This window comes from Dasypus novemcinctus, chromosome 1, assembly GCF_030445035.2.
Source record: "Dasypus novemcinctus isolate mDasNov1 chromosome 1, mDasNov1.1.hap2, whole genome shotgun sequence".
Taxonomy (NCBI): Eukaryota; Metazoa; Chordata; class Mammalia; order Cingulata; family Dasypodidae; genus Dasypus; species Dasypus novemcinctus.
The window spans coordinates 119,189,461-119,217,459 of NC_080673.1; the positions used below are offsets into that span (position 1 = coordinate 119,189,461).

The window sequence follows — 27,999 nt, forward strand, 5'->3', positions numbered from 1 at the left end:
TGTCATCGAGATCATCCTGGTTTTTTTGTTCTCACTTATAGGCCTTGCTTGGTCACACCGATACTGTCACATGTGCCACAGCATCATTAGCCTATCACATAATTGTCAGTGGGTCCCGTGACCGAACCTGCATCATTTGGGATCTGAACAAACTGTCATTTCTAACCCAGCTCCGAGGCCATCGAGCTCCTGTTTCTGCTCTTTGTATCAATGAATTAACAGTAAGTAGTAAATTAGTAGTTTATGTTTAAAAAAGCAAGTAGTTCTGAAGCAGATGTGACTCAACTGATACATATAAATAAAGTATACAATCCATCCAAAGTTTACAATCAATGGTACTTGGTATAATCACATAGCTGTGTACTCATCACTTCAATCATTATTAGAGGCTTTTCATTATTGCAGTAATAATAATCAACAGAAAATAAATGATTCATCATTCCCAGTTTCTCTGTTTTCCCAGCCGTATATAGCTGGTATTCTGTTTCCATCTCTCTAGTTTATTTGTATTTATATTTTGTAAAAACATTCTTATATATGCAATATTACCAATATTCATATTTCACGTGAAGTTTCACTATGTTATACAGTTCCATATTACACTTTTCAGCTTTCCTTCTGGTAATATACATGCCCCAGGCTTTTCCCTTTCAACCACTGATATCCACATAATAACTCTGCTAGTTACAAACACCAGGATGTGCTTTCACCATTTCTATTCATTTCCAAAGATTTACAAACAACCTTTTTACCAATTCTGAACAGATTAACCTCAGAGCTTTCCTTTTGAAGGATTCTACATCTTTAATTTCTACCAGAAGGTACTAAACATCATGCTTTTAGTTAAATACCTTGTATTCAAAGAAAGAAATTCAGTTTATAGTGAATGTCACTTAGAAGATCTGATTGATACAATAAGAGTACTCAGAGTTGGGAATGAGTGGAGGCACTTGGGAACAGAAAGTCAAATTAGATTTTTAAATATATTTGTAAGGTTTAAGATGTTTTCAGAAGAATACCTTGGATTGGTCCTGCAAATGTCTGTGCCTAAAGAGCTTTATGAAAATGTCAGTGCAATAGAACCACTGTGATCTAGCAGTGTTGCTGGAATATAATGCAAATTCTTATTCCATGGTTTAGGTCGCTTTTTGCTGGGGTTGTTCTTACCTTAAATATGGAAAATTTAACTGATTTATTTATAGTAAGTTTATATGGGTGCCATTTTTCACCCACTGTTTGCAGTTGTTGCTATAAACACTATAAAAGTTTTCTTGATTTTTTTTTTCCTTTTAAAGATACTTGTAATCTCTTACTAATTCATGAAAAGATTTCTATTTCTATTATATTTTTCCAACCAAATATTTAGCTTTCTTTACCTCAGCTTACATTTTGGGCCTGAGCCACCCTTCAGCTGCTCTTGCATTCCTGCGTTTATAGCTAAGCCATCATCGCCACAGCATTTGTTCTAACGCAGTCTAACTGAGGCTGTCCTGGAGTAACTGAAGAAAGTCTTGCCTATTGGAGAGTGGAGCAGCTGCCTCTTGTCTCTATCAAGGACTGAGGCCATTCTTTAAAGCTCAAATGCCAAAACACCTTCAGAGAGATCCAGTGATAGCTACAGAACTAGACACAGTAATACTTTACTAATTATTATTTTCGTTTGGGTTTTGGTTTGGTTCTTGGTTGAAAAAGAGCAGAGGGAGATAGAGAACAGTAGCAGAAACAGAGCAGACAGTGGTTTGAAGAAGCCCTATCCTTATCACGCTGTCCTTGCCTCCCCTTACCTTCTTTCTTGCATTGCTGCTGCTGTTCAGCTCCTAGTTTTCCCCCTGCTTTGGATGACTGTCTTCAGATTTCCATATGTTCTCTTGTGTCTGTCCACTGCACTGAAATTCAGCAGGTTATTTCCAAAGTTAGTACCCAGCATCATATAAGGAGCAGCTATCTTAGAGAGAGGTAGTATTTTATAGTGTATGAATTTCAGGGCTAGAAATCTTGGTTCTGTGATGTGGGCAAGGTACTTAAGCTTCTTACCACCTCACTTTCATCCTCAGTGAAACAGGACTAGTGATATCTAACCTCACAAGGTTATTGTAAGGATTAAATGGAATGGTTGAGGAGTCTACTACAGGAACTGGGGCAGAGCACCAGGCTTCAGAAAGCATCTGAAATCCTTCAACAGTGGTAGGTTATCTTCTCACCAGTTGGGAGCAGAGCCCAGCCTGTTAGAATCTGAGAAAAACGCTTGCTCCTTTCTATATTTGAAACTCCTGAAAACAGGAGTTATCCATTCAGGAAGCCTTTGAATTTTTTTAAGTGTGCCAAGAAATGAACAACCCATGTACCAGTTTTCATCTCTTTTTCCTCATTCCTCCATGCTATTGCAAATGCAAATTTTAAAAGAGATTTCAAAGTTACCAAGATTTCATCTTTTCACTTATTAAAGAGGGAGCTACAACTGTATTTGCACTGAACAGTTTCTCTTCTCTCCCATGGTTTTGGTGGTAGGATTCCCTCTGTAAAATTCAGTGGAGGTGGACACTTGCCTCTAAATGAAAGGGGCAAATAGATTTTGTAACAATAGGAGGGAGGATGAGTTCACCACCTCCTCAGATTACAAACAGCTTCCACTTGCAGTGAAACACTACTCAGCTATGTGCTGGGGCACAAGTTGAGGGAAGGATTCCTACTTTTAGATCACTTTGGCCACAGCGTCCACTCAACTTTGAATTCTTAAAGAGGCCTCTGTCCAGGGTATGTTTTTAAACTAGAGTGGACACACCATGTCAAGCAAACACTAAACTCCATGTTACCTCAGAAATTCACCAGTCAGTAGTCTAAGCACTGAAAAAAGGTTTGTTGGTTTGTTTGTCTGCCTTTACATTCTAATTCTCTAGTCAGTGCCTGAGCTCATGAAAAAATAAACAGAAGGGATTTTGAGAACTCAGCCAAGGATTCACATTGCTTCTAAAGCTGGAATGTATGTTGTGAAGGGAGTGAAGAGAATGAAGAGTTTTTCTTTTATCTCTTCAGGGGGACATTGTGTCCTGTGCTGGCACGTACATCCATGTGTGGAGCATTAATGGGAATCCCATCGTGAGCGTAAACACATTCACAGGCAGGAGTCAGCAGATCGTCTGCTGCTGTGTGTCGGAGATGAACGAATGGGACACACAGAACGTCATCATCACAGGACACTCAGATGGAGTGGTTCGAGTAAGTGAGCCAAGAGAAGAGCTCACCTGATAGTTGGCTGCCCTAACTTACCTGAAACTTGTGAAGACATGCACAGTTTAGGGACACTGTTACAGGTTGTAATATTGTTTAGCAAACCCTTGCTCCAGTTTCCACAAGCTTTGCCACTGCATTATCAGACAGGAGGTACATTGATGAGACGGCCTCTTTTCTTCCTACCAAGTAGGTCTGTTAGTGTCTAACGACTTGACAGCTGGCAAGAGAAGGTCATTTAAACATGATTCCCATGTCACATTGGGATTGCTTAAAATGTGAATTGGATAATTACTGGGTTTTTCAGCCTATCAAATGGCTTCTTAAGGAACAGTAAACAGGGATTCTCTTCTCTGTAGGGAATTACAGAGCTAGAAAAGGCTTTTGGAGGCCACAGGTCTGCTTCCTGTTTAGAATCCTAGATGGTTTTACCTGACTCCTCTAAGTTAAATGAGGTTTATTATTTTCTGTGTTTTCTGTGTTGAACCTTTACAGAAAATAAAATCAACAGGGTATTTACCTTTGAAGTCTGTTCAGATACTTATTTTTCTCATTCAGGAGACTTTTCTTTGTGCATGTTTTCTTTTGTTGTGCTCTTTGTAAAAAGAAAGTGGCTGATTACCATCCTCTTTAATCACAGCCACATGGCTAGAGACAGTAAGGTCATCAGCCCTCTCTTCACACCACACTCTGGGCCTCACTCTGCAGCCCACACACACACCAAAATCAGATGACTGAATCTGTGAGGCATTATGTTAAAACTCCATAGCCGAATAAGTTTGGGGATCCTGCTTATTACTCTGTGCCTTCTTGGGGATTTACACTGTGGACATCAGCATATGTGAGGCTCTGAGAGGTTTTTGTAGGGAGCACTATTCTAAACTAAACAATCCCAACTCCCTTTAACTTTCCGTCTTAGTTGTTATTTCAGATGTCCCCTTAAATGAAGACACTGAAATTTCCTAATTCATGCTTGACCAAGGAAAGAATTACTTATGCCTTGCATATAGCATATTGCTAAAATGTGTACACGTCAGATGCCTGCAATGTTGTTTATAATGAAGCCAAGTGTAAATATAATACATTGCAAACTATCATGTGCTTTTCTCATGACTAAAACAAGTATTTGTGGACCAGTCATACTTACCTGTGAGTAGTCCTTTGCCACCACAATTTTCAAGACACAGGAAAATCTAATTACACTCTGTAATAGAAAATAAGTTATTTGTTAAACTCCTCAAAGCCCATGTTTACCTGTGTAACATTCAGTGTCTTCATTTAAGGAGAAGTCTAAATTATTTCCTTGATCTGTTTTTAATATTTTACCTTCATATTATTTCAATTCAGTTTTGGAGAATGGAGTTTTTACAAGTTCCTGAAACACCAGCTCCTGAGCCTGTTGAAGTCCTAGAAATGCCAGAAGACTGTCCAGAAGCACAAATAGGTATTTAATACCTTCTAAAATGTTATTCAATAGTTTTCATTTTCTTTTTTCAGTCACTATGGATAACACAACACACAATATGAACAGGGAGCCTGAAGTTAGGCATTGCTCTGAGAAACATAATCACTCTCCATTATGTAATTCCTTTGGGCAGAAGCAAGATTTTCTCTCATTCACTGGGCAACACCTGGCATGGTAGTAACTTCTTGTTGGGTTCCACATTCCATACTAAGTATATTAACTAGCATCCTGGAATATCAAAGCTTGGGCAAACTTTGTAAATATCCAGTTTATTTTATTTACTTATTTTTAAATGCCCAGAAATGTCAGTTGTATTTCTTTTTTTGTTTGTTTGTTTTTTGTTTTGTTTTTTTAATTAATTTATTTATTTCTCTCCCCTTCCCTCCCACCGCGGTTGTCTGTTCTCTGTGTCTATTTGCTGCGTCGTCTTTGTCCGCTTCTGTTGTTGTCAGTGGCACAGGAATCTGTGTTTCTTTTTGCTGCGTCATCTTGTCGTGTCATTTCTCCGTGTGGGCAGCGCCATTCTTAGGCAGCCTGCACTTTCTTTGTCGCTGAGTGGCTCTCCTTACAGGGCGCACTCCTTGCATGTGGGGCTCCTCTACGCGGCAGGGCACTCCTTGTGCACATCAGCACTGCGCATGGGCCAGTTCTACACGGATCAAGGAGGCCCTGGGTTTGAACCGCGAACCTCCGTGGTAGACGGACGCCCTAACCACTGGGCCAAGTCCGCCGCCTTTCAGTTGTATTTCTAAGTGCAAGGTAGAGCTAAGACGTGCCTGCTCCCAAGATAAATGCTTACATTATTTTAATGCATGTAAATCTCTACCTAGTCAGTTGCAGCTCTACCAAACAGGCCATCTGGGTATTTGGGGACATAGAAATTCAGTTCAATTCTTAGAAATATTTGGGGGTAACTTGGAAGATGAGATGAATATGTGAATGGAAGAAACTGTCAGAATTCATGGAGGAGAGAAATTTTTATGTCTTCCTTCTCCTTAGCCACTCATATTATATGTAGGATGTGGCAGAGGGGAGATGTCAACAAGGAAGGATCTGCTCTGGTCATCATGGAAGTAGTAAGGCTAGAGGACAGTTGCTCAGGTGAAAGGGAAAACAGTCAGTGGTTCACTGGAAATCCAAGCCTTTCCCGGGCTGCTTGTTTGAGCAACTTAAAGCTCATAATTGTAGCTATAGACAGGAAAAAAATCCATTCAAGTTAGTAGTCCAAATTACTGGTGGTAGTGAATAGAAGACAGATAAAATAAACTCTTTACTTTGTTGGAACAAATGTATATGTTCAGTGGGCTGGCTCTTTTCTGCCCATGTACTCTCCTTTTTTTCCCCAATTATATATCTTTATTTCCCATAAATTTTCCCTCTGGTAGACATTTTATTAAATCAAATCAATTGTATTGTTACATATTTTTTAATGATCAATGGCTTTTAGTATAATCACAACGTTGTGCATTCATTACCACAAAAAGTTTTAGAACAATTTCATTACTCCAAGAGAAAAAACTCCACATCCCTTAGCAGTCTTTCCCCAGCCCTACATAACCACTAATCGAATTTCATCTTGATAAATTGATTTGTATTCACATTTTATATAAATGGAGTCATACAATATGTAGTACTTTGTATCCAGTTTCTTTCATATAGCATAATTTTTTGTGTGACATTAACCTCTTGTAGTATTAACATATATTTGTTCAGTTTCAAAGATGGTCTTATATATGCAATTTTACCCATATTCATATTTCATATGCAACTTCACTATGCTATATAGTCCCATGTTACATTTTTTAGCTTTCCTTTTAGTAATATACATAACCTTAGACTTTCCCTTTAAACTACTTTTATACCCACGTAATAATACTGTTAGTTACAAGCATTACGTTGGGCTTTCACCTCTTTTGTTCATTTCCAAGGATTAACACACATCCTTTTTACCAATTCTGTACAAGTTAATCCCTCAGCTTTCCATTCTCTATCTTCATTCTATTTTCTGGTGACCCATAATCAAGTGATTAATTCCATGAGATTACACAATATATTTAGTTCATAGTACAGTCGTACAATATTTTTCCTTGTGTGCCTGGTTTGCTTCACTCAACATAATGTCTTCCAGGTTCACCGATGTTTCATATGTTTTATGACTTCATTTCTTCTTTCAGCTGCAAATTATTCCATCATGTGACTACACCACAGTTTGGTTATCCCTTCATCTGGACACCTGGGTTGTTTCCAACTTTTGGCAATCGCATGTAACGTTGTTATGAACATTGGTGCGCAGATGTCTATTCTTGTCACTGCTCTCAATTCTTCTGGGTATATATCCAGTAGTGGCGTTACTGGGTCATGTGGCAAATCTATATTCAACTTCTTTAGGAACTGTCAAACAGTCCTTCACAGTACCTGTACCTTTCTACATTCCCACCAACAGTGAATAAGTGTTCCTATCCCTCCACATCCTCTCCAGCACTTGCAGTCCTCTTTCTTTTTAATAGTGGTCATTCTAATAGGTGTGAAATGATAGCTTGTTGTAGTTTTGACTTGCATTTCCCTAATCACTAGGGATGTTAAACATTTTTTCATGTGTTTTTTCGCCATTTGTATTTTCTTCTTTGGATAAATGTCTATTCAAGTCTTTTGCCCATTTTTTAATCAGGTTGTCTTTTTATTGTTGAATTATAGCATCTCTTTATATATCATGGATTTTAAACCCTTATTGGGTTTGTGATTCCCAAAGATTTTCTCCCATATATTTTGGCTGCCTTTTCACCCTTTTGACAAAGTCCTATGAGGTGCAAAAGTGTTTAATTTTCAGGAGGTCCCATTTATCTAGTTTTTCTTTTGTTGCTTGTGCTTTGGGTGTAAGGTCCAAGAATCACCCACCTACCACAGGTCTTTAAAATGTTTCCACTGATCAGTGTGTCTATCTTTATGCCAATGCCATGGTCTTTCTTCTGTTTTTATTTTTTTTAAACATCAATTTTATTGATACATATTTATAAAGCATACAATTCATACATGTACAATCTGTGGTATTTGGTATAATCACATAGTTGTGCTTTCATCACTTCAGTCATTTTTAGAGCATTTTCATTATTTCAGTAATAATAATAAACAAACAAGAAAATTCTTCACCTCTCACTCTTTCTATGTATCCCTTACTGTATATAGCTGCTATTTCTGGCTATTCTTGCACAATTCTTTATTTATTAAGCAGTTTTATTGAGATATAGTCACATACCATACAATCTATCCAAAGTGTGTAATCAGTAGCTTTCAGTATAATCACAGTGTTGCACATTCATCACCACAAAGAATTTTAGAACAGTTTCATTACCCAAAAAGAAAAACTCAGTAACCCTTAGCATTCCTTCCCCAACCCTATATAACCACTAATCTAATTACCTCTTTATAAATTGATTTATGTTTACAGTTTATATAAATGGAATCATACAATATGTATTAATTTATGTCTAGTTTCTTTCATTTAGCATAATGTTTTTTTGTCTGATATTAACATTTTGTAATATTAACATATATTTGTTTTTTATCCAACAATTTGTTTCATCCTTTCTTTTTTATCCTATCAGCCTACATCTTTTGATTGGGGAGTTCAATATATACATTCACAGTCAATGATATTATTGTAAATGCTTTATTTATTTCCACCATTTTACTCTTTTGGTTAAGGTTCTAAGGCATCCTTTAATATTTCCTGCAAAGGTAGATTCTTTTTCCAAACTCTCTTATTAGTTTCTGTCTGTGAACATTTTAAACTCACCTTCATATTTGAAGGGCAGTTTTACTGATTAAAAAATACTCAGCTGGCAGTTTTTCTCTTTCAGTATTCTAACTGTATCATACCACTGTTTTCTTGCCTCTGTGATATCTGATGAGAAATCCGCTCTCAGTCTTATTGGGCATCCCTTATGTGATGGTTCACTTTTCCTTTGCTGATTTCAGAATTCTCTTTGTCTTTAACATTCTGAATAGTATGTGACTTGGAGTAGGTCTATTCAGGTTTATTCTGATTAGGGTATGCTGTGCATCTTGGACATGTCAGTTCATTTCTTTCATAAGAGTTGGGAAATTTTTAGCTAATATTTCTCATTCTTTCTGCCCCTTTCCCCTTCTCTTCTTCTTCTGGAATTCCTGTGACTTGTATGTTATTGCATTTCATGTTATCATTCAATTCCCTGAGCCCCTGCTTAATTTTTTCCATTCTTTTCTCTTTTCTATTTCAGCTCTTCTGTCTTCTGTATCACTTATTCTTTCTTCCGTCATTCAGAGCCTGCTTTTATATGCTGCTGGTGTGTTTTTGATCTCGTCTACCATGTCTTTCATTCCCATGAGCTCTTTTACTTTTCTGTTCCAGTTTTCAGATTCTTCTTTGTGCTTGCTTAGTGTCTTCTTGATGTCCTTTGTCTCTTTAGCCATATTGTCTTTCAATTCATTAATTTGATTTTGGAAATTTGTGTGCATCTCATTGATTTGCTGTCTCATATCCTTTGTCTCTTCTGGGGCTTTGATATATTCCTTTCCTTGGGCCATCTCTTCCATTTTCTTAGTATGGCTTGTAATTTTTTATTGCTGTTTAAGCATCTGATTAGGGTGGTGAGATTACTCAGATGCTCAATTTCTCTCTCTTTTGCAGGGATTTAGTGTCAGAAGGTTGTGTGTTACTGCTATTCTTTGATTCTTGATTCAGTTTGTTCTGTGTGTTTAGGATTGTCCCTGTTAGTTTCTCAGAACTGGGCCCTGGACCCAGAAAGGGGTTACAGGCCCACTTCCAAAGGCGTTGGGGAGGGAGGCTTAGGCAAGAAAAAGCATCTCTCTGCTTTTAATATCCTCACATACGCTTCCTTGGTCCATCAGCAGATGGCACTCTTGGGCAGGCCTCTCAGTTCAGTGCCTGATCAGAGTGTGTTTGCTGCCACAAGGACCAGATCAATATGATAGAGGATCCTGCCTGGAGGCTAAGGGCCTCATAATTCAAACTTCCTCAGAGGCAGTTATCCAACCTTTGCTGGCAGCCCCCTCTTTTTTCCCAGGTAGGAAATAATTCCACTCCCCTCTGCATCCTCAACAACCAGTCCTGGTACAGTCGGATCTCCTTAGTCTCCTTGTTGGCTCCCAAAAAGTGGTAGCCTGAAAGGGCTCCTGGGACACTGCATACCAAATCTGTGGGTCAAAAGCTGAGTCAGCCTTAGGCTGTGTCCCTCTCTCTCCCCTTTCTTGGGGCGGTGGCTCTTTGTCTGTAGCCAGCGACCCCAAGGCCTGAGAATTCAAAAGTGACTACAGGGTGGGGGAGGATGCCGGCAGTTGCAGCAGCGGTTTTTAACTCATAGTTTTCACATTATTCTTTTCCTTTGCCCCTCTCTCTTCTGGGTAGTGTTCAGCCTTCCCCTGGTGTCTTAAAGTCTAGAAAAAATTTTTTCCCATCCATTTCTGCCTGTCCTCTGGCTATTTTTCTGGCAGAGAAGAAAATCCCATGTCTTTCTAGTGTGCCATCTTCCCAGAAGTCTCTCCAGTAGACTTTAATGCAAGGGAGTGGGGAGTCGAGGTGAGGAGATGCAAAATGGAAAGCGGAAGAAAAACAAAATCCCAAAGTTGTCATCAGTATTTCATTCTTCCATTTAGTCAGTTACTCATTGATTCATTAAGCAGTTACTGACTACCATAGACAAGGCCCTTCTCTCAAGCTGATTCTTGGCTTGTAGAAGAAGGCACATCCAAAAGTCTTGGTTTAGGGTGAGGATTTCAAGAGAGACCCAGACTGTTTAAGGATTCCAGGGGAGGGAGAGAATGCTTTTGGTTGAAGGAATTGGGTAAGATTTTAGAGAAAGAAGTGTTTAAGTTATGCCTTGAAATACAGGGCATGTCAGAATACACGGAGGTAGGGAAGATTCGGCAGGGTAGGGCCAACAGCATGCGCAGGACCAGCTGGAGGAGCAGGCCTGTGTTGAGCACACGCATGGCACCATTCAGCAGGGAGAGAAAATGGGCAGTGGAGGGAGAAATGGGTAAGGGCGGGTTTAGACCAGATTGTGAAACACTGAATGCTAAGCTAAGCATTTTGTCCAAAGAGTATTTTGTGAATTCTTTCAGAAATTCTACCCTTTTTGTTGTTTTGTTTTGTTTTATTTTGTTTTGCCATCTGTAATCTAGCTGAAAATCCTGACAATGTTTTTTCTTTTGTTGTTGTAATTCGCTTAAAAGATCATGTCTCTGGTGTCTTAACTGGTGAAAAAAAAAAATACCAGTGGGACAAAGCTGTGTCTAAATGCAGTGTGTGTACTCTGTAATTCTCCCAATACGTTCCACAGGGCAGGAAGCCCAGGATGAGGACAGCAGTGACTCAGAAGCAGATGAGCAGAGCACCAGCCAGGATCCCAAGGAGCCTCCCAGCCAGCCCAGCAGCATCAGCCACAGGCCCCGGGCTGCCTCCTGCCGCGCGACAGCCAGCTGGTGTACTGACAGCGGCTCCCACGACTCCAGGCGCTGGTCCGATCAGCTCAGCCTAGATGAGAAAGATGGCTTCATATTTGTGAACTATTCAGAGGGCCAAACCAGAGCCCATCTGCAGGGTCCCCTTAACCACCCTCACCCTAATCCTGTTGAAGTACGGAATTACAGCAGACTGAAACCTGGTAACTTGAAGTCTGGTATCTATTCTTGCTCTTTGTAGGTGGTGTGAGGGCCGAGTGGAATGGCAGGTGTCTGGAGTTAGGGTGCTAGACAGGTAGATCGAGGCAGTAGAGTCTAGCTCTCCTTGGGACCCATCCCTGATGTGCTCTGTGACCTGGGCCACCAAGAAGACCTCTTAAGATTCTTCTTATGTAAAATGGACTTAGCGATGCTACCCCACAGTGGTGTTTGCAATACAGTGAGCAGCTTTAAAGAATATGTGATCCATTCACAAACCAGATTTTGAAAGGAAGCAAGTAATTTATTACAAATAAAGAAGTAAAAGAGCACCAGCAGGTAACTCTACCAGAGTAACAGAGGTACGGTCCTCAACTGGACAAATTGCATACCTCTTCTTGCATTGAAGATTTCCCCTTCTCTGCAGGTTGTCTTTGAGAATGAGATGTTCTCCAACCTGGTCTGTGATTAATGTTAAAATAGATTCTTCATCTTCAACTGAGGCAGCTTCTACTGCAAACTTAAAAAGTTGCTGTAACACTGTTTATCCTAACTTTTAAGACCACTACATTAGGGTATCTCTACCAAATGTTTGTTTCCCTTGTTTCCCTTCCTATCTATGTTATGTTTCCATTTTACCATTCCAGGGTACAGGTGGGAGCGCCAGCTGGTGTTCAGGAGCAAGCTAACTATGCATACGGCCTTCGATCGGAAGGATAATGCCCATCCAGCAGAGATCACCGCATTAGGCATCTCCAAGTAAGTGTCAGACTTTCCCAGTTGCTCTTCCCAAGTGAGTCATGTGCTTATCCAGGGGCCACACAGTCCAGGCCAGTCTTTGGGGAAAACAGATTTCACTTGTATTATTATTTGTGGCTCAGAAAATTGAATCTACCAGTGTGTGGATTTTAATTCTGAATTTAAAATTTAAAAAGTAAAATAAAATAAAAACTTATGTTTTCTCTACTCTTCGAAGTTACAGCAAGATTTGATCCAAAGAGTTGAGATGGAAGTGCTCAGTTCTACTTTTATCTCTTTTCACATACCTCCCCTGAGAAAATCATGGTCCCTCATGATGAGCCTCAATATTACACACACACACACACACACACACACACACACACACACTGAAAACTGGAGAGCTTTCAGAAGCAAAGAGAGCTTTTCAGCAATCATGGTCCCTCACGATGAGCCTCAATATTACACACACACGCACACACACACACACACACACATGCACGCACGCACACTGAAAACTGGAGAGCTTTCAGAAGCAAAGAGAGCTTTTCAGCCAGGTCGCTGTTCTGAGGCCTGCAGGATGTGACTTTCTGCGTGTCTCCTGCAGGGATCACAGTAGGATCCTGGTCGGTGATAGTCGAGGCCGAGTTTTTAGCTGGTCTGTGAGTGACCAGCCAGGCCGCTCTGCTGCTGACCACTGGGTGAAGGATGAAGGAGGAGACAGCTGTTCAGGATGCGCAGTGCGGTTTTCTCTCACAGAAAGACGGCACCATTGCAGGAACTGCGGTCAGCTGTTCTGCCAGAAGTAAGAGGAGATTTGTGCATGTTGATTTTCCATAGCTTAAACTCTTAAGGATGTTAATTATGTCCAGCACACAGGTTCTGATTGGCTCTGGTGTCCCCACAACACTGCTATATTTGTATTAACCAGCTGTCACTTTCTTCTTTTTTATTACTGTAATTGCAAAATATTTCTGTCATACTGAAAAGTACAGAAAGAACAATCACAAACACCCATGACTTCGAATGTGCAGATTCTAATATTTCATATTTGCCTTAGAGATGTGTGTATAAAATCATGTATATAAAACATACAGTTACATTTTTTTTTAAAGATCGTATTTATTTCTCTCCCCTTCTTCCCCCACCCCAATTGTCTGTTCTCTGTGTCCATTTGCTGTGTATTCTTCTTTGTCCGCTTCTGTTGTTGTCAGCAGCACCGGGAATCTGTGTTTCTTTTTGTTGCATCATCTTGCTGTGTCAGCTCCCCATGTGGGCAGCACCATTCCTGGGCAGGCTGCACTTTCTTTCGCACTGGGCAGCTCTCCTTACGCGGCGCACTCCTTGCGCATGGGGCTCCCCTACACGGGGGGCACCCCTGTGTGGCATGGCACTCCTTGTGTGCATCAGCACTGCACATGGGCCAGCTCCACATGGGTCAGGGAGGCCTGGGGTTTGAACCGCGGACCTCCCGTGTGGTAGACGGACGCCCTAACCACTGGGCCAAGTCCACTTCCCCATAGTTACATTTAAGTCCTCTTTTCCCCTTCACCAGTCACAAGCCCCTTCCACTCCCATGGAAGCGTCTACTCTCCTAAGTTGTTTTATTCTTTGATATACATGAGTTGTCTCCATAAATAATACATATGAAAAAAATTTTTTTTCAGTTTTACATAAATATAGCATACTGTATTTACCCTAACATAACTTGTCTTTTTTTTACTCAATGTTGTTTTTTTTTTTAAATTTGTTCATGCTGATAACAATTTTTCTAGTATGTTAATTTTAACTGCTGTTGGGTATTTTGTTGTATGAATATATTATTTTGTCTTATTTCCCTTTGATAAACTCTTGAAGGCCACCCCTCTTTTATCACTACTATTAACAGTATTGCCCTTTTAGATAAACATGCTGAAGTTTCTCTAAAAAAGATACCTCCGGGGAACAGGTATAGCTCAGAGGTTGAGCACCTGCTTCCATGTGCAAGGTCCTCGGTTCAACCCCTCACACCTCCTTAAAAAAAAAAAAAAGATACCTCAAAATGAAATTGAGAGCTTAGATAAACACTTGAGCTTGGCTAGATATTGCCAATTTCCTCTCCAAAACTCCAGTGCCAGTTTACACACCCTCAGGAGGTACAAACATTCTCCAAATTCCTATTTGGAGTATTTCGTTGTTTTAACTTGCAGTGCTGGTGAAGCTGAACATCTTTTCCTATGCTTATGGGCCGTCTGAGTTTCCTCTTGAGTGACCTCGTCCATTTTCCTTTAGGTTTGCTTGTCTTTTTTTTTTTTTAATGAATTCTTTTTATATTGTAGACTCTAATCCTTTGTCTTTTGCAGATATCGCCTGCCAATCTGTAGCTAGTGTTTTAACTTTGTATATGTTTTTTCTGTCACACAGTTTTTATTTTTGATGTAGTCAAATTTATTATTCTTTATGATTTTTGCCTTTTTGTGTCTTAAGAAATCTTCCACTGTCCTAAGATCATGCATTTTATATTTTCTTTTAAAAATTCCAAACTTTTCTTTTTCACATTTATGTCTTTTAGTCCATTTGGATCTATTTTTTTCCCCATATGAAGAGTCAGTTGTCCCATCGTCACTGATTTGAATGTCATCTCCATCATGCACTGGAGTCCCATAGTTTAGTCTTTACTTCCATGCTGTAAAACAGAAAAGATCCCATAGGCAGTACACCTGAATGTATATATTGCCTTACTCTAGAGATGATACCACCAAAAATACATTATTCCCAAATAGTTTTCATTAGTTCTAAGGGCAGCACTGATTTATTGGAAAGGACATGTAAATATGAACTGACCAAGTGTTGATTTGCCTACTCACAGTTGCCCTTACCTCAGACAAGTTACTGGACCTCTCTGTGCTTCAGTTTCTTCATCTGTAAAATATGGATAATAACATTTCTCCTCATAGAGGTGTTGAGAGAATGAAATGAGAGTGTATCTGAGCATTGTAAATCACCAAGTGCCGAGCCTGGCAGTGTAGGTGTTCAATAAAATGTAGTTATAATTTTGTTCTTACTAACGACAAAAACCTGTGCTTCTGGGTAGCCTGTTTCAAGATGAGGTAGTGAGAATTTTGCTGTCAGCCATTCCTTATGGGACCTTTTATGGCAGAGGAGTTTGACTTTGGGCTTTGAGCAGCCCAGCCTGTAATACCTAGGAAACTGTCAATTTCTGATAGTCAACAGCCCTGTATGTACTTTGGCATATATATTTGTTCTTTCTGACTTTAATTTTCAAAATATTGTTTAATATAGATAATTCTTTAAATTATCCATTGCTGTCAGATATTGGGTGGAGGCCTTATTTAAATATGATAGAGCAGGCACAGAAGAAAAGGCTGTCCAGGAAGGTTTCCCATCCCTGGTCTCCATGACCTTCAGTTGCTGAGAGAACTTGTCAGCACTGCTGAGGGTTTCCTCAAAGTACAGTGACAGCCCTTTAAGCCTCTAAAGTTTGTAGCACATCATTTACTCTCTGGACATGTTTACGGGTATATTAATGGAGGTAATATATATTTCTCCCTTTCAGACTTGTGAAAAACCAAAAGCAATATAATGCTACATCCCAAAGCCATAGCCTGCTTTATTCCATGAATGGGAACTCTGAATATTCTTTTCAAGAATATGGATATCTCTTAAGTATATTCTACTTTAAGCAATTCTATCAAGATAAATAGAAAATGAGAGCATTTGGGCCCAGCAGAAAACTCAAACTACCTATTTAAGAAATGATGAGGAGTGGATCAATGAAATGGTTAAAAGTCCAAAGGACCTGGATACTGACAAAAGTGTCTTTCACAAGTTCTTTTAAAAGGGGCAATAAGTCTTTTTCTCCAGCCAAGATCAGGAGTCAAGCTCCAATTAAAGACGTTCATTTAACCCCCCCAGTTTACAGGGAATGAGACCTGTCCAATACAGTTCAGGCCCCTTGGCTTCATCCTGTAAGAAAATCGTAACTTTTCCTTTTTAATTCTCTTCATAAGACATAGCTTACGCTAGTTTAATATTGCTTTTCTTTATAGACTGAAACAAATAAAATAACAATTCTTTTGGTCCTTGCTCAGCCACATGACTCAAATCAGTTAAGGTCTTTGACATCACATAACAAGCTTTCTATTCAATTTTTATATATATATACACCTCTTATATTAACACCTTCAATTACTGAGGTATTTTTTATACTTGATAGAACAATTTTTTTTCATAATTGTACTATTAACTATAGTCTATGGTTTGCATTAGGGGTCACTGTTTGTATTGTACAATTATGGTTTTTATTTGGTTTTTGTTTTTTTCTTTTTAACTTTAATTCTAGTAATGTATATACAACCTAAGATTTCTCCTTTAACCACATTCAAATATATGATTTGCTGTTGTTAATCACATTCACAATGTTGTGCTACCACTCATTACCACCATCCATTACCAAAACTTCTATCACCCCAAATATGAACTGTACACTTGAAGTATTAACACCCCGTTCTCTACCCCTACCCATGTCCTGGTAACCTGTAATCTAGATTCTGGCTTTATGAGTTTGCTTATTCTAATTATTTCACATCAGTGATATGAATACACTATTGTTCCTTTTGTGTCTGGCTTTTTCACTCCAAATCATGTCTTCAGGATTCATCCATGTTGTAGCATGTATCAGATCTTCATTCTTTGTTGCATCAGAATAATATTCCATTATATATATATGTATATACCACATTTTGTTTATCCATTCACCGGTAATAGTTACTTCCATCTTTTGGCAATTGTGAGTAGCACCATTCTGAACATCAGTGTGAAAATACCTCTTCTAGTCCCTGCTTCCATCATTTGGGTATATACATTGAAGTGGGATTGCTGGGTCATAACAGGAATTCTGTACTTAAATTTTCTGAGAAGCCACCAAACTGTCTTCCACAGTGGCTGCTCCATTTTACATTTCTACTATCAGTGGGTGAGTGTTCCTATTTCTCCACATCTCCAACACTTCTGATTTTCAGTTTTTAATAGTAATTGTTCTAGTAGGTGTGAGATTGTCGTTTTGATTTGAATTCTCTTAATGGCTAATGATGTTGAGCATATTTTCATGTTCTTTTATGCCATTTGTATATCTTCTTTAGAGAAATAACTATTCAAATCTTCAGGGGAAGCAGATGTGGCACAGGAGAGCAGAGTTGGCTCAAGTGGTTGAGTGCATGTTTCCACATGAAAGGTCATGGGTTTGGTCCCGGGTGCTTCCTAAAAACAAAAAAAAAAAACCAAGCAAACAAATGAAAAAACCAACCCAGGAGAGCTGATGTGGCTCAGTGGTTGAGCACCAGCTTCCCAAAGATGTCCCAGGTTCAGTCCCTGGCCCCAGTACCCACCAAAAAAAAAGGCTTCTGACATTTTTTAATTGGCCTTTTTGTATTTTTGTTTTTGTGTTGTAGGATTTCCTTATTTATTCTGAAGAGTAAGGCCTTGTCAGATATGTGGTTTCCAAATACCTTTTCCCATTGTTTAGGTTGTTGTATTGCTTTCATGATAAAGTCCTTTGATGCACAAAAGTTTTAAATTTTGATGAAGTCACATTTATCTATCTTTTCTTGTGTTGATTGTCCTTTGGGTGGAAAAGCAAAGAAACCAATGCCTTACACATGGTCCTGAAGATATTTCCCTATGCTTTCTTCTAGGAGTTATATAATTCTGATTCTTAAATTCGGTTCTTTGATCCATTTTGAGTTGATTTTTTTATATGGTATGAGGTAGGGACCCACCTTCATCCTTTGCATATGGACACCGAGTTTTCCCAGCATTATTTATTAAAAAGGCTATTCTTTCCCAATTGAATATACTTGGCACTCTTGTCAAAAATCAGTTGGACTCAGTGGTTGAGCACCTGCTTTCCATGTACGAGGTCCCAGGTTCAATTCCCAGTACCTCCTTAAAAAAATAAAAGTGCCTAACACTATGTATTGGGGAGCAGGTGTAGCTCAGTGGTTGAGCACCTGCTTCCCATGTACAAGGCCCTGAGTTCAATCCCTGGTACTGCCTAAAAAAATATCAGTTGGCCTTAAATGTGAGGATCTATTTCTGAACTCTTAATTTGACTCCATTGTTCTGTATGTCTGTCCTTGTGCCAGTAATATGCTCTTTTGATTATTGTAGCTTTAATAAGTTTTAAGATCAGGAAGTGTGAGTCCACCAATTTTCTTCTTTCTCAAGATGGGTTTGTTTATTCAAGGCCTCACACCATTCCATATAAATTTGATGATTGGCTTTTCTGTTTCTTCAAAGTAGGTGGTTTTTATTGGGATTGTATTGAATCTGTAAATCGCTTTGGGTAAAATTGATATCTTAATATTTAGTCTTCTAATCGAAGAACAGAGACTGTCCTTCATTTATTTAGGTCTTTGGTTTCTTTTAGCAATGTTTTGTAATTTTCGGTATACAAATCCTTTTTTATTTCCTTGGTTAAATTTATTACTAGATATTTGATTATTTTAGATTTTATTATAAATGGAATTTTTTCTTGCTTCCTTCCAGTTGTTCATTTCTAGTTTATAGAAACACTACTGATTTTTGCCTGTCCATCTTGTACCCCACCACCTTGCTGAATTCATTTATTATTCTAGTATCTTTTTTGTGAATATTTCATGATTTTCTGTGTATCGGAACGTGTTATCTTCAAACAGGGCAAGTTTTACTGCTCCCTTTCTAATTTGAGATATGCCTTTATTTCATTTTCTTGCTTAATTCTTCTGGCTAGAACTTCCAGTACAGTGGTGACCATGGACATCTGTGTTTTGTTCCTGATCTTAGAGGAAAAACTTTGTCTTTCACCATCAGATATGATGTTAACTGTGGGCTTTTCATGTATCCACTTTATGATGTTGAAGTTTCTTTCTATTGCTCATTTTCTAAGTGTTTCTAGCAAAAAAGGGTACTGGATTATGTCACATGTTTTCTGCAACAATAGAGATGATCCTGTGGGGTTTTTTTCTCTTTGTTCTGTTAATATAGTATAATGCATTAATTGATTTTCTTATGTTGAACCACCTTTGCATACCCAAGATAAATCCAGCTTAATCATGGTGTATACAAGCTATTGGATTTGGTTTGCTAGTATTTTGTTGAGGACTTTTGCATTAATATTCATAAGGGATATTGGCCTGTAATTTTCTTTTCTTGTGGTAACTTTATCTGGATTTAGTATAGTTCTAGTTGGGTTAGACTATCATTCAAGTCTTCTACATCCTTATTGATCTTCTGTCTAGATGTACTTTCCGTTATTGAAAGTGGTGGATTTAAATCTGCTACTATTAATGTAGAACTGTCTATTTTTCCCTTCAAATCTGTCAGTATTTGCTTCCTATATTTTGGGGCTCTGGTCTTAGGTGCATATATATTTATAATTGTGAATTCTTATTGAATCGATCCTTTTATCAGTATATAATGACCTTCTCTGTTACTGCTAATAGATTTTAACTTAAAGTCCATCTTATCTGATATTAGTATAAATTCCCCAGCTCTTTTTGGTTGCTATTTGAATGGTATATATATTTTCTATCCTTTCACTTTCAACCTACTTTATGCCTTTAAATATAAAGTGAGTTTCTTATTATAAACAGCAAGTAGTTGAGTCATGCTTTTTTATCCATTTTACACATACCTGCCTTTTGACTGGAAAGTTCAATACATTTACATTTAAAGTAACTACTAATAATACAGGACTTTCTTCTACCATTTTGCTACTTTTGTTTTTTTTTAGAAAGAAAGGATATCAGGGAGTAGAGGTGGCTCAAACAATTAGGCGCCTCCATACCACCAGAGCTCCCAGGTTTGGTTCCCAGTGCCTCCTAGAAAGAAAACCAGCAAACAGACACAGCAAATAACAAGGGGGTGGGGGCAAAACAAACAAAAATCCAGGAAAGAAAGGATATTTAATCTACAATGTACAGAGTTCCTCCCCCCAGGTTGCTCCCTCATCAGTTTGCTCATTGTTTTTGCTCATGTTCTGCTTGCTGTTTTCTGTTTTTGTTTTGTTTTTTTGCTTGTTGTCTGTTTTTTCTTTAAGTGGCACCAGGACCTGCCATGTGGAAGGCGGGCACTCAACTGTTGAGCCACCTCTGCTTCCTGCTCCCTGCTTAATTGTTTTTACTTGATGCCTGCTCATTGTCTGCTTGCTGTCTTGCTCATTGTTTTGCTTGCTGTCTGCTCATTGTTTTGCTTGCTGTCTGCTCATTGTTTTGCTTGCTTTCTGCTCATTGTTTGTTTGTCTTCTTTAGAAGGCACTGGGAACCAAACCCCCCAGGGCTTCCCATGTCAGAGGTGGGCACTCAACTGCTTGAGCCACTGTCTACTCCCCCATTTTGTTTTTATAGTCTGATATCTCTTTTTGTCGTCATTTCTTTGGTTAATGCCTAGATTCATACTTATTTAATTTTTTGTATTGTACCATATTGAATATCTTCTCATTTCCGAATATATTTTCCATATATTTTCTTGTGTTTACCAGAGGACTTAAATTTTTTCTTTTTTAAAGATTTTTAAATTTTTCTTTATTTCCCCCTCCCCCTTGCAACTTGCTTGCTATCTGCTCTCTGTGTCCATTCGCTGCGAGTTCTTCTGCTTGTCTGCTTGTCTCCCTTTGTTGCATCATCTTGCTGCGCCAGCTCTCCACAGACGCAGGCAGTCAGCTCTCCACAGGTGCGGGCCAGCTTCCCTTCACAAGGAGGCCCCAGACGTGAACCCAGGGCCTCCCATATGGTTGATGGGAGCCCAATCACTTGAGCCATAGCCACTTCCACATAGAGCTTAAATATAATATCCTAAATATGTAAGAATCATATTTGATTTGATACCAACTTCAATAATATACACATACACTGTTCCTATACCCCTCTGTTCCCCTACCTTTTTTTTTGTATTTGTTATAAATTATATCTTTACACATTGTTACCTACAAAACCATAGATTTACCTTTACTTTTTATGCATTTGAATTTTAGCACCTATAAGAAGTAGAGTTACATAAAAATACAAGACAACATTACTGGCGTCTGTAGTTACCCATATGCTCACCTTTACCAAGGGTCTTTATTTCTTTATGCTTCTTCAGTCTATGGACAGCTGTCCTATCCTTTCAGTTTGAAGAACTCCCTTTAGCATTGCTTAAGTAAGCATGAACACCCTCAGCTTTTGTTTATCTAGCAATGTTTTAATTTCTCTCTCATTTTAAAGAAAGTCTCATCTGATATAAAATTCTTGGTTAGCAATTCTTTTAAGACTTTTTATGTATTTCATTTCCCTGCCTTCTTGCCTCCATGGTTTCTGATGAGAAACCAACACTTAATTTAATAGGGATTTGCTTGTATTTGAACTTTCTGAACTCTGTCCTTGTTCTTTGCATTTAATAATTTCATCAGTATATGAAGGGGTGTATTGTTTCTTTGTGTTTAAAGACTTCTTAGATGTGCCTATTTATGTCTTTTGCTATAAGTTTGGGATGTTTTCTGTCATTTTTTTTAATATTCCTTCTGCTCCTTTCTCTATTTCTTCTCTTTCTTGGACTCCCATAATGCATGTATTGGTACCTGTGCTGGTGTCCCAGAGGTCTTTTAGGCTTTTGTTTTTCTTTAAGGAGGTACTGGGGATTGATCCCAGGACCTTGTATGTGGGAGTCAGGTGCTCAACCACTGAGCTACATCGCTCCCTCTTAGGCTAGTTTTAATTTTTCTATTTCATTTTTCCTTTCGCTTCTCAGCCTGATACATTTCAATTGCCTTATTTCTGAGTTCACTGATTCTTTCTTCTGTCATCTCTAATCTCCTGTTGAAATCTCTAGGGAATTTTTCATTTCAGTTGTTGTGGCCTTCAACTCCAGTAGTTCTGTTCGGTTCCTTTATAAAATAGCTCATATTGTTCATTCATTATTTTCCTGATGTCCTTTATTTTTTACTCTATCTTTTCCTTTTTCTCCTTGAGCATATTTTTAAAGTCTTTGTACACTGTGTCCACAGTCTAGTCCTCTTTTTGATGTTATCTGCACTTAGAATCAGAAATTTAGCCCTATAGAACTGCCTCAGCTTTATCACACTGTCCCTATGTAGAGGTGACCCATCAAAACTGAGTCTTCTCTTTTGATCTCCACGTATCAAATAAGGGTCCATTATCTCCACCCACTGTAAACAATACAGACAGGTGCTTGTATTAGTCTGCCAAAGAGCTGCCAATGCAAAGTACCAGAAAACTGTTGGCTTTTGTAAAAGGTATTTATTTAGGGTGGAAGCTTACAAGGCCATGAAGAGTTCAACTCAAGGTTGCTTTCTCACTGAAGTCGATTGCCATGTGTTGAAGCAAGATGGTTGCTGATCTCTGGCTGGTCTCAGCCTTCCTCTCTGGACTTCCTCTTCCTCTGAGGCTTCATGGGCCCAGCCTCTTCCCAACCTCAGCTACAGGCTGAGTTTGTCTATCAGAGCTTCCTCTTCTCAAGGTCACTGGCAAGCTATCAGGCAGATGGTCCATCTCTCCCTGGGTTTTAGCTGTTTGAGCCTTCTCCTTTCTGTCACATGAAAGGATCAAAAAAGACAAAGTTCTCTCCTCTTCCTGTGTGTCTTTTTGAATGAGGGTCTGTTTATATTGGCCCACCAAGGGGGGCGGGGACTCAATCTGAGTCACATCTTACTGACGTGGTCAAATCAAAGCCCTAATCTTAGGTAATTTAATTCAGGGTGCCCCTCAACTGAATCCAAATAATCAAAGGGTATCACACCCAGAAGAATAGATTAGTTTACAAACAAAATCTTTCTCTTTTTGGGATTCACAGAAATAATCTCAAACTGTCGCAGTGCTCAATCAGAATTTTCAACAAGTTATCATTCTTATAGATGAAAAGAAGGTTCAAGTTTGCTAACTGGCTCAGGCCTCCAAATTCTCTGTCTTAAATCTGGTTATGGTGGGTTTCTGATGTTGACTATGCTCAGCATTAGCTGCACAGGTGCTTCCAAAGAGTCTACACTCAGACTGTTGCAGCAAAGCCAGGGGTTCTGAACCACAGAAAGCCCCAAGACGGGCACTCCAGAGAGATGGATGAATAGTTTTATTATGTACGAGCCCAGAGGAGAGTCAGTCTCCAAATTCTGAGCCCCATTTTTCAGTTTTCATAGGTCTATATAGGATTTTATGTGGGATCAGCATGACTTTTGCTTATTGGCTAACGCATTGCTAGGTGAAATTTTGCAAGTGGGGTTACAGAAGCAGAATGCAGGTGCAAGGTTGCAAACTGATTTACAGAAGCAGGTGGGGGGAGTCACCATTTGACATCTTCCTTCTAGGCCTTGTTTTCACGGGCTGATTTACAGAAACTGGGGGCAGGAGTTATTTGATATTCTTCTGCAAGGCCATGCCCCTCACAGGCCAATCCACAGAAGTGGGGGCAGAAGTGACTTGTTAGATATTTTTGCAAGGTTATGCTTTTTATTTCTCAACAAGACCACCAGGAAAAAAGCATTTTAGTATTTTTCGAGCCTCCCTCCATATGGCTTCAGGCTGCCAGGACACAGGCTCCCCCCACATCCTTAACCTTCTCCTCAGCTCTTCTGCTGAAGAATTTGGCCTTCACAATGATGGGCTGCTTTGGAAGCTTTCCCTTCCCCAGAACTCCGTAGTAGCCCAGTCACACTGCATCGATGATGCTGGATCAGCTCCAGTCTTGTTTTTGGCAGCATTTACCATATCTGCTCACTGACCAAGGTCCACAGTTTATCAAGGTTCACAGTTAGACAGAAGCTCTGGTTTCTCCTCAGGTGATAATGTCTCCTTCCAGCCTTCCTGGAGTAAGCTGGGTGCTATTGTCAAAGCTGATCCTGGGGTGATGCATGCCACCAGCTTTACCCCAGCCTCCAGGATGCTTCTGGCGCTTGCTGATACAGCCATAGCCGTGGCTCACGTGGCCCGACTTTCTCAATCTGGATGGCATGTCGGTGGTCAAGATGAAAGAGAGTCCATTTGATTTTTAAATTATTCCTGGGCACACTGATCAAATAGGGAGAAGATAGAACTATAACTAATTGGTTTTTCCTTTCCTTTAGGTGCAGTCGATTTCAATCAGAAATCAAACGCTTGAAAATCTCATCCCCAGTGCGTGTTTGTCAGAACTGTTATTACAATTTACAGCATGAGAGGAGTTCAGAAGATGGGCCTCGAAATTGTTGAAAATTCAGCAAGCCAATTGGAGACCATGGTCTGTAGAACCCCTCCCAATTCCCTGTCACAGCTTGCAGCTCAGAAGGCATTGGAAACAGTCTCCGTTTACATGTCTCTTCATACCGCGTGTTTGAAGTGCTGAATTCAAAGGGATCATTGAATAAACGGGTGTAGAGTACAGGAATTGGACTAATGCTATTCAGGTGAACAGCACAAGAAGAATATGAGGTGGTTCCTAGGAGCAACATTTTCAGTATCTGATTCTCCCTGTTAACAATAGCTGTTGAGAGAGGTACACAGTCCTCACTTACTGTCTTTTCTTGCGTCTCATTTTTGTAGAGCCTCCTCATCCTTATTTGGAAAAACCAACAACAAGAAAAAAGGCTTTTAGAAGATGGTTGTAAATCTGACTTCTTTGCAAGTAACTGTGTATATTGTAAATAGTATAAAGGCCTTTTTTTTTCTAAATAAGGACTTAATTGCCTGTTAAACCACTAACTCAGTGAACTACTTATGGTTTGTCTGACATCTCTCATTTACCAATTAATTATAAATACATTTTTTAAAATCCTCAAAGACATTATCTGTGGTCTTTATTCCCCCTTTGAAACACAACCTGTGTGCCTGATGTCCTTCTTTCAAGTTGCCCACAGTATCTCCATTTAGACTAGGCTACTAACCAAAATACCGTGGATCTTCTTTAGGAAACAGTGTGGGAGAATAGGATTCCAGCCATACGATAACCTGGAAATATTTGGGTGTTTTGCACCTGGCTACACACCACCTCAGTGTTGTTCTTATGTAATAAGGCCCCTTTTAAACTTACATTTGGGTGGCTGTTTGGTCATAGCATACCTTCTGAGCACTGCAGACAGGCAGTCAGTTGACCAGTGCAGTGCAGGAACCAGCCCTGCCAAACCTAATGGAAATATATTTGCATGTAACTCAAAGTTAGCTTCTCTTGCTTAGAACATAATAAGTATGTGTCTTTGCTGACACTAATGTTCTACTATAGCTTATTTTCAAAAAAGGGTGAAAAGAAGAATGTGTACAGAATTAACATAGACACCTTGTAAAACTGAATCATGTCAGAACTGCTTAAAATTAACCTTAACCATTTAATGCCATCTACCTGAAAACAGTGAGATTTATACTGTATCAATGTCTATTTTTTTGTTTTTGCTATGAATATAATTACAGTATTTTAATATTTAGTTATTTAATTTGTTCTACGAGTTGGATACAGAACACACAAATCCAGGGGGATCAAAGCTGGTGGGGGCGAAGAGAAAGTTTAGTTTACAGGAAAAAGGCTTTGGTGGTGGGATTTTTTTAAATGTGTGTTATGTACATATATATATATATATATAAAAAAAACAAATGAAACAATCTAGATTTTAACATTTTCAGATATTTAGTGATAATATTATGAACAATTCTAAAAGCCCTGTAATTTGAAAAATGGCCCAAGAAAGGAAGGACAGGCCTTCACACCCTCATGGAGGTATCACACAAAGGACAGTGGCTTTGGCTTTCCCGACTTTTCATCTTTCGGCCCTGGCGACAGGCACACTTATGCACTAAAATGCACATATATGCACATGGGTTCAAAAATAGGCATTTGGTACAATAGCGATCTTGTACCTAATGGGCTGAAACCAGCTTAAGGACAAATTTGTTCTTCCTGATAACTAGGTCTCCAAGAGAAAATGTAAAGGCTGCTTTAGTGCCTTATGCTTACTAAATTTAAATCTTTATTTACCTAGATTTGAGCCTACAGTCTATTTGTGATTACGTATCAAAATTGATTAAAACCCTTTCCATTTCTAAAGTTCAGATACACTCGTTAATAAAAGGATTATTGGCATTAATACTTTTAACTTGAAGAAAAGTTGTGTTCTGTTTTCCTTTCCTTGTCTTACTCCTCCCCCTGCTCTCCCTCCCCCGTCATCATCTAACTTCAATTCTAATAAATAATGCTGGATGCTCAACCGTTGCAGGAATTGTGCTATCACATGATCGTGGGGCTTTGCCCCTGCCTGGCCCTATAGATGAGTTGTACCAGTGTTATTCTACACTTTTTAAAAGAAGCGTCCTCTCTTTGTCCATGAACCATGTTTACCCCAAACCCAATGGCAGAGGTATTCTTTAAAGACTTGAATATATGAATGTGTGTATGTAGTAATGTAAAGGTTATTCCTCTATGTAATATGAAGTTATATGGGAGAAACACTTTTAAACTTTCCAACACAACATCCATACCTAGAAGATATAAACCAAAACCCTCATGATAGTATTTCCTCTGGCAGCTGGTGCTGTGGGCAACTGCTTTGTTCAGTGGGGTTTCATTACTTTTTTGCTTCTGATGCAGAAATCACAAAACCACTCACACATACAAGTACACTCACATACATAAACTAATTTGTTTCTCTGGATATTTTTCTGTGTTCCATGTACATTTGTTTACCAATATATATTCTCAACATGTACACCCACCTTTGAGTGGTCTGTATTCTTTCTCTGAGAGTACCTCACAGGGCTCCTGCCTGATCTTTGTAGTTTGTTCGTTCGTCTGTCCATCCATCCATCCATTTATTCATCCATGTATTCTAACATTTGTGTGTGGTGTGCAACTGCAGTGTCATGCTTTTGAAGAGGAGAATTGCTGCCCATAGCAGTCATCCATCTGGATAATAGCAAAACACTCTAGATAAGTTATTTTGCACTTTCTTATGTATAAAGTTCGTAGAAACTTATTTTTGCTTTGTATCATTTAAAGACATTTTGTTTTGGTAAATGAACTGTGTATAAAATATTTATGCCGTTAAAACTGTTTTTAGAAGGTATTTTTAATTTCAGCAAGTTTGGTTACTTGTTGCATGACTATTAACACAGCTGACTTTTTGTGTCAGTGCAATGTATATTTTTTTGTCCTGTTATTAACTTGTAAGCCCTAGTATTGGCCAATTATTTGTACAGCAACAGAAGTAAATTGAAGATACTGGCTAAGACTGGATTGATTGTGGACTTTTGTACTATATTGCAGAATCCATTATCTGTTTTTTGGTGGTTATGTAAAAGGCCTGAAGAATTACTCTCTAGTGTGCAATCTGTGATATCTGAATGTTCATTGTATATCTGTCTCTGATGCAAAAAGGTAGAGTAACACAATTACAATACATGATTAAATAATAGTCCAGGTACTTAAGTATTTTTTTTTCAACCTAAATAAATGCCTACTATTTATCACACCAAAAGTAATAATGAAAAAAAGTTGTTTTTAAGCTAGTTTTTGGGGAGGGGTGCGGGGAGAAACCTGAGGTCTAATAATTCTCTACACTTCAGATACTTCTTTTCTAGTTGTAGATATTTCTTAGAAGCACCTGCTTGAAATTGCAGTGTTGGCTGTTAAGGTTCTAGTTCAAGTTCCAGTCTGAAATCACCTTTTTAAAAGCTAGACTTTCTGCATTCTGAGCCTCCCAACTGTGCGGGATATTCGGAGCCTCTTGAGTCTGTGTGGGTGGCAGTAGGGAGAGCCAAGTGACTTGGAGATACCACGCTGAACTGAACTTGAGCTTTGGCTGGTATGCCTTTAGAAGAGCTTTCTGTATGTTTTCACCTCTTTTTTTTCTTGGGCCTTATTCCCTATCCATCATACTGTAAAGTAAGCAACAGTAAACCATTAGTAGTTATATATATCTCCTA

The 27,999-nt window shown here is 38.9% G+C and overlaps 1 protein-coding gene across 3 annotated transcripts in view; it reads left to right on the plus strand.

Moving 5' to 3' along the window:
* The window catches only part of WDFY3 (WD repeat and FYVE domain containing 3), a 332,829-nt gene extending 305,341 nt beyond the window's left edge, over window positions 1-27,488 (plus strand). For all 3 annotated transcript variants that reach the window (XM_058296171.2, XM_058296161.2, XM_058296178.2), the window contains 7 exons: window positions 42-221; window positions 3,034-3,216; window positions 4,576-4,672; window positions 11,032-11,355; window positions 11,998-12,109; window positions 12,696-12,893; window positions 24,180-27,488. In XM_058296171.2, coding sequence (XP_058152154.1) covers window positions 42-221; window positions 3,034-3,216; window positions 4,576-4,672; window positions 11,032-11,355; window positions 11,998-12,109; window positions 12,696-12,893; window positions 24,180-24,303 — 1,218 coding nt within the window. In that variant the 3' untranslated portion in view covers window positions 24,304-27,488. The remainder of the gene's footprint in view (window positions 1-41; window positions 222-3,033; window positions 3,217-4,575; window positions 4,673-11,031; window positions 11,356-11,997; window positions 12,110-12,695; window positions 12,894-24,179) is intronic.
* The last annotated feature ends 511 nt before the right edge of the window (window positions 27,489-27,999 follow it).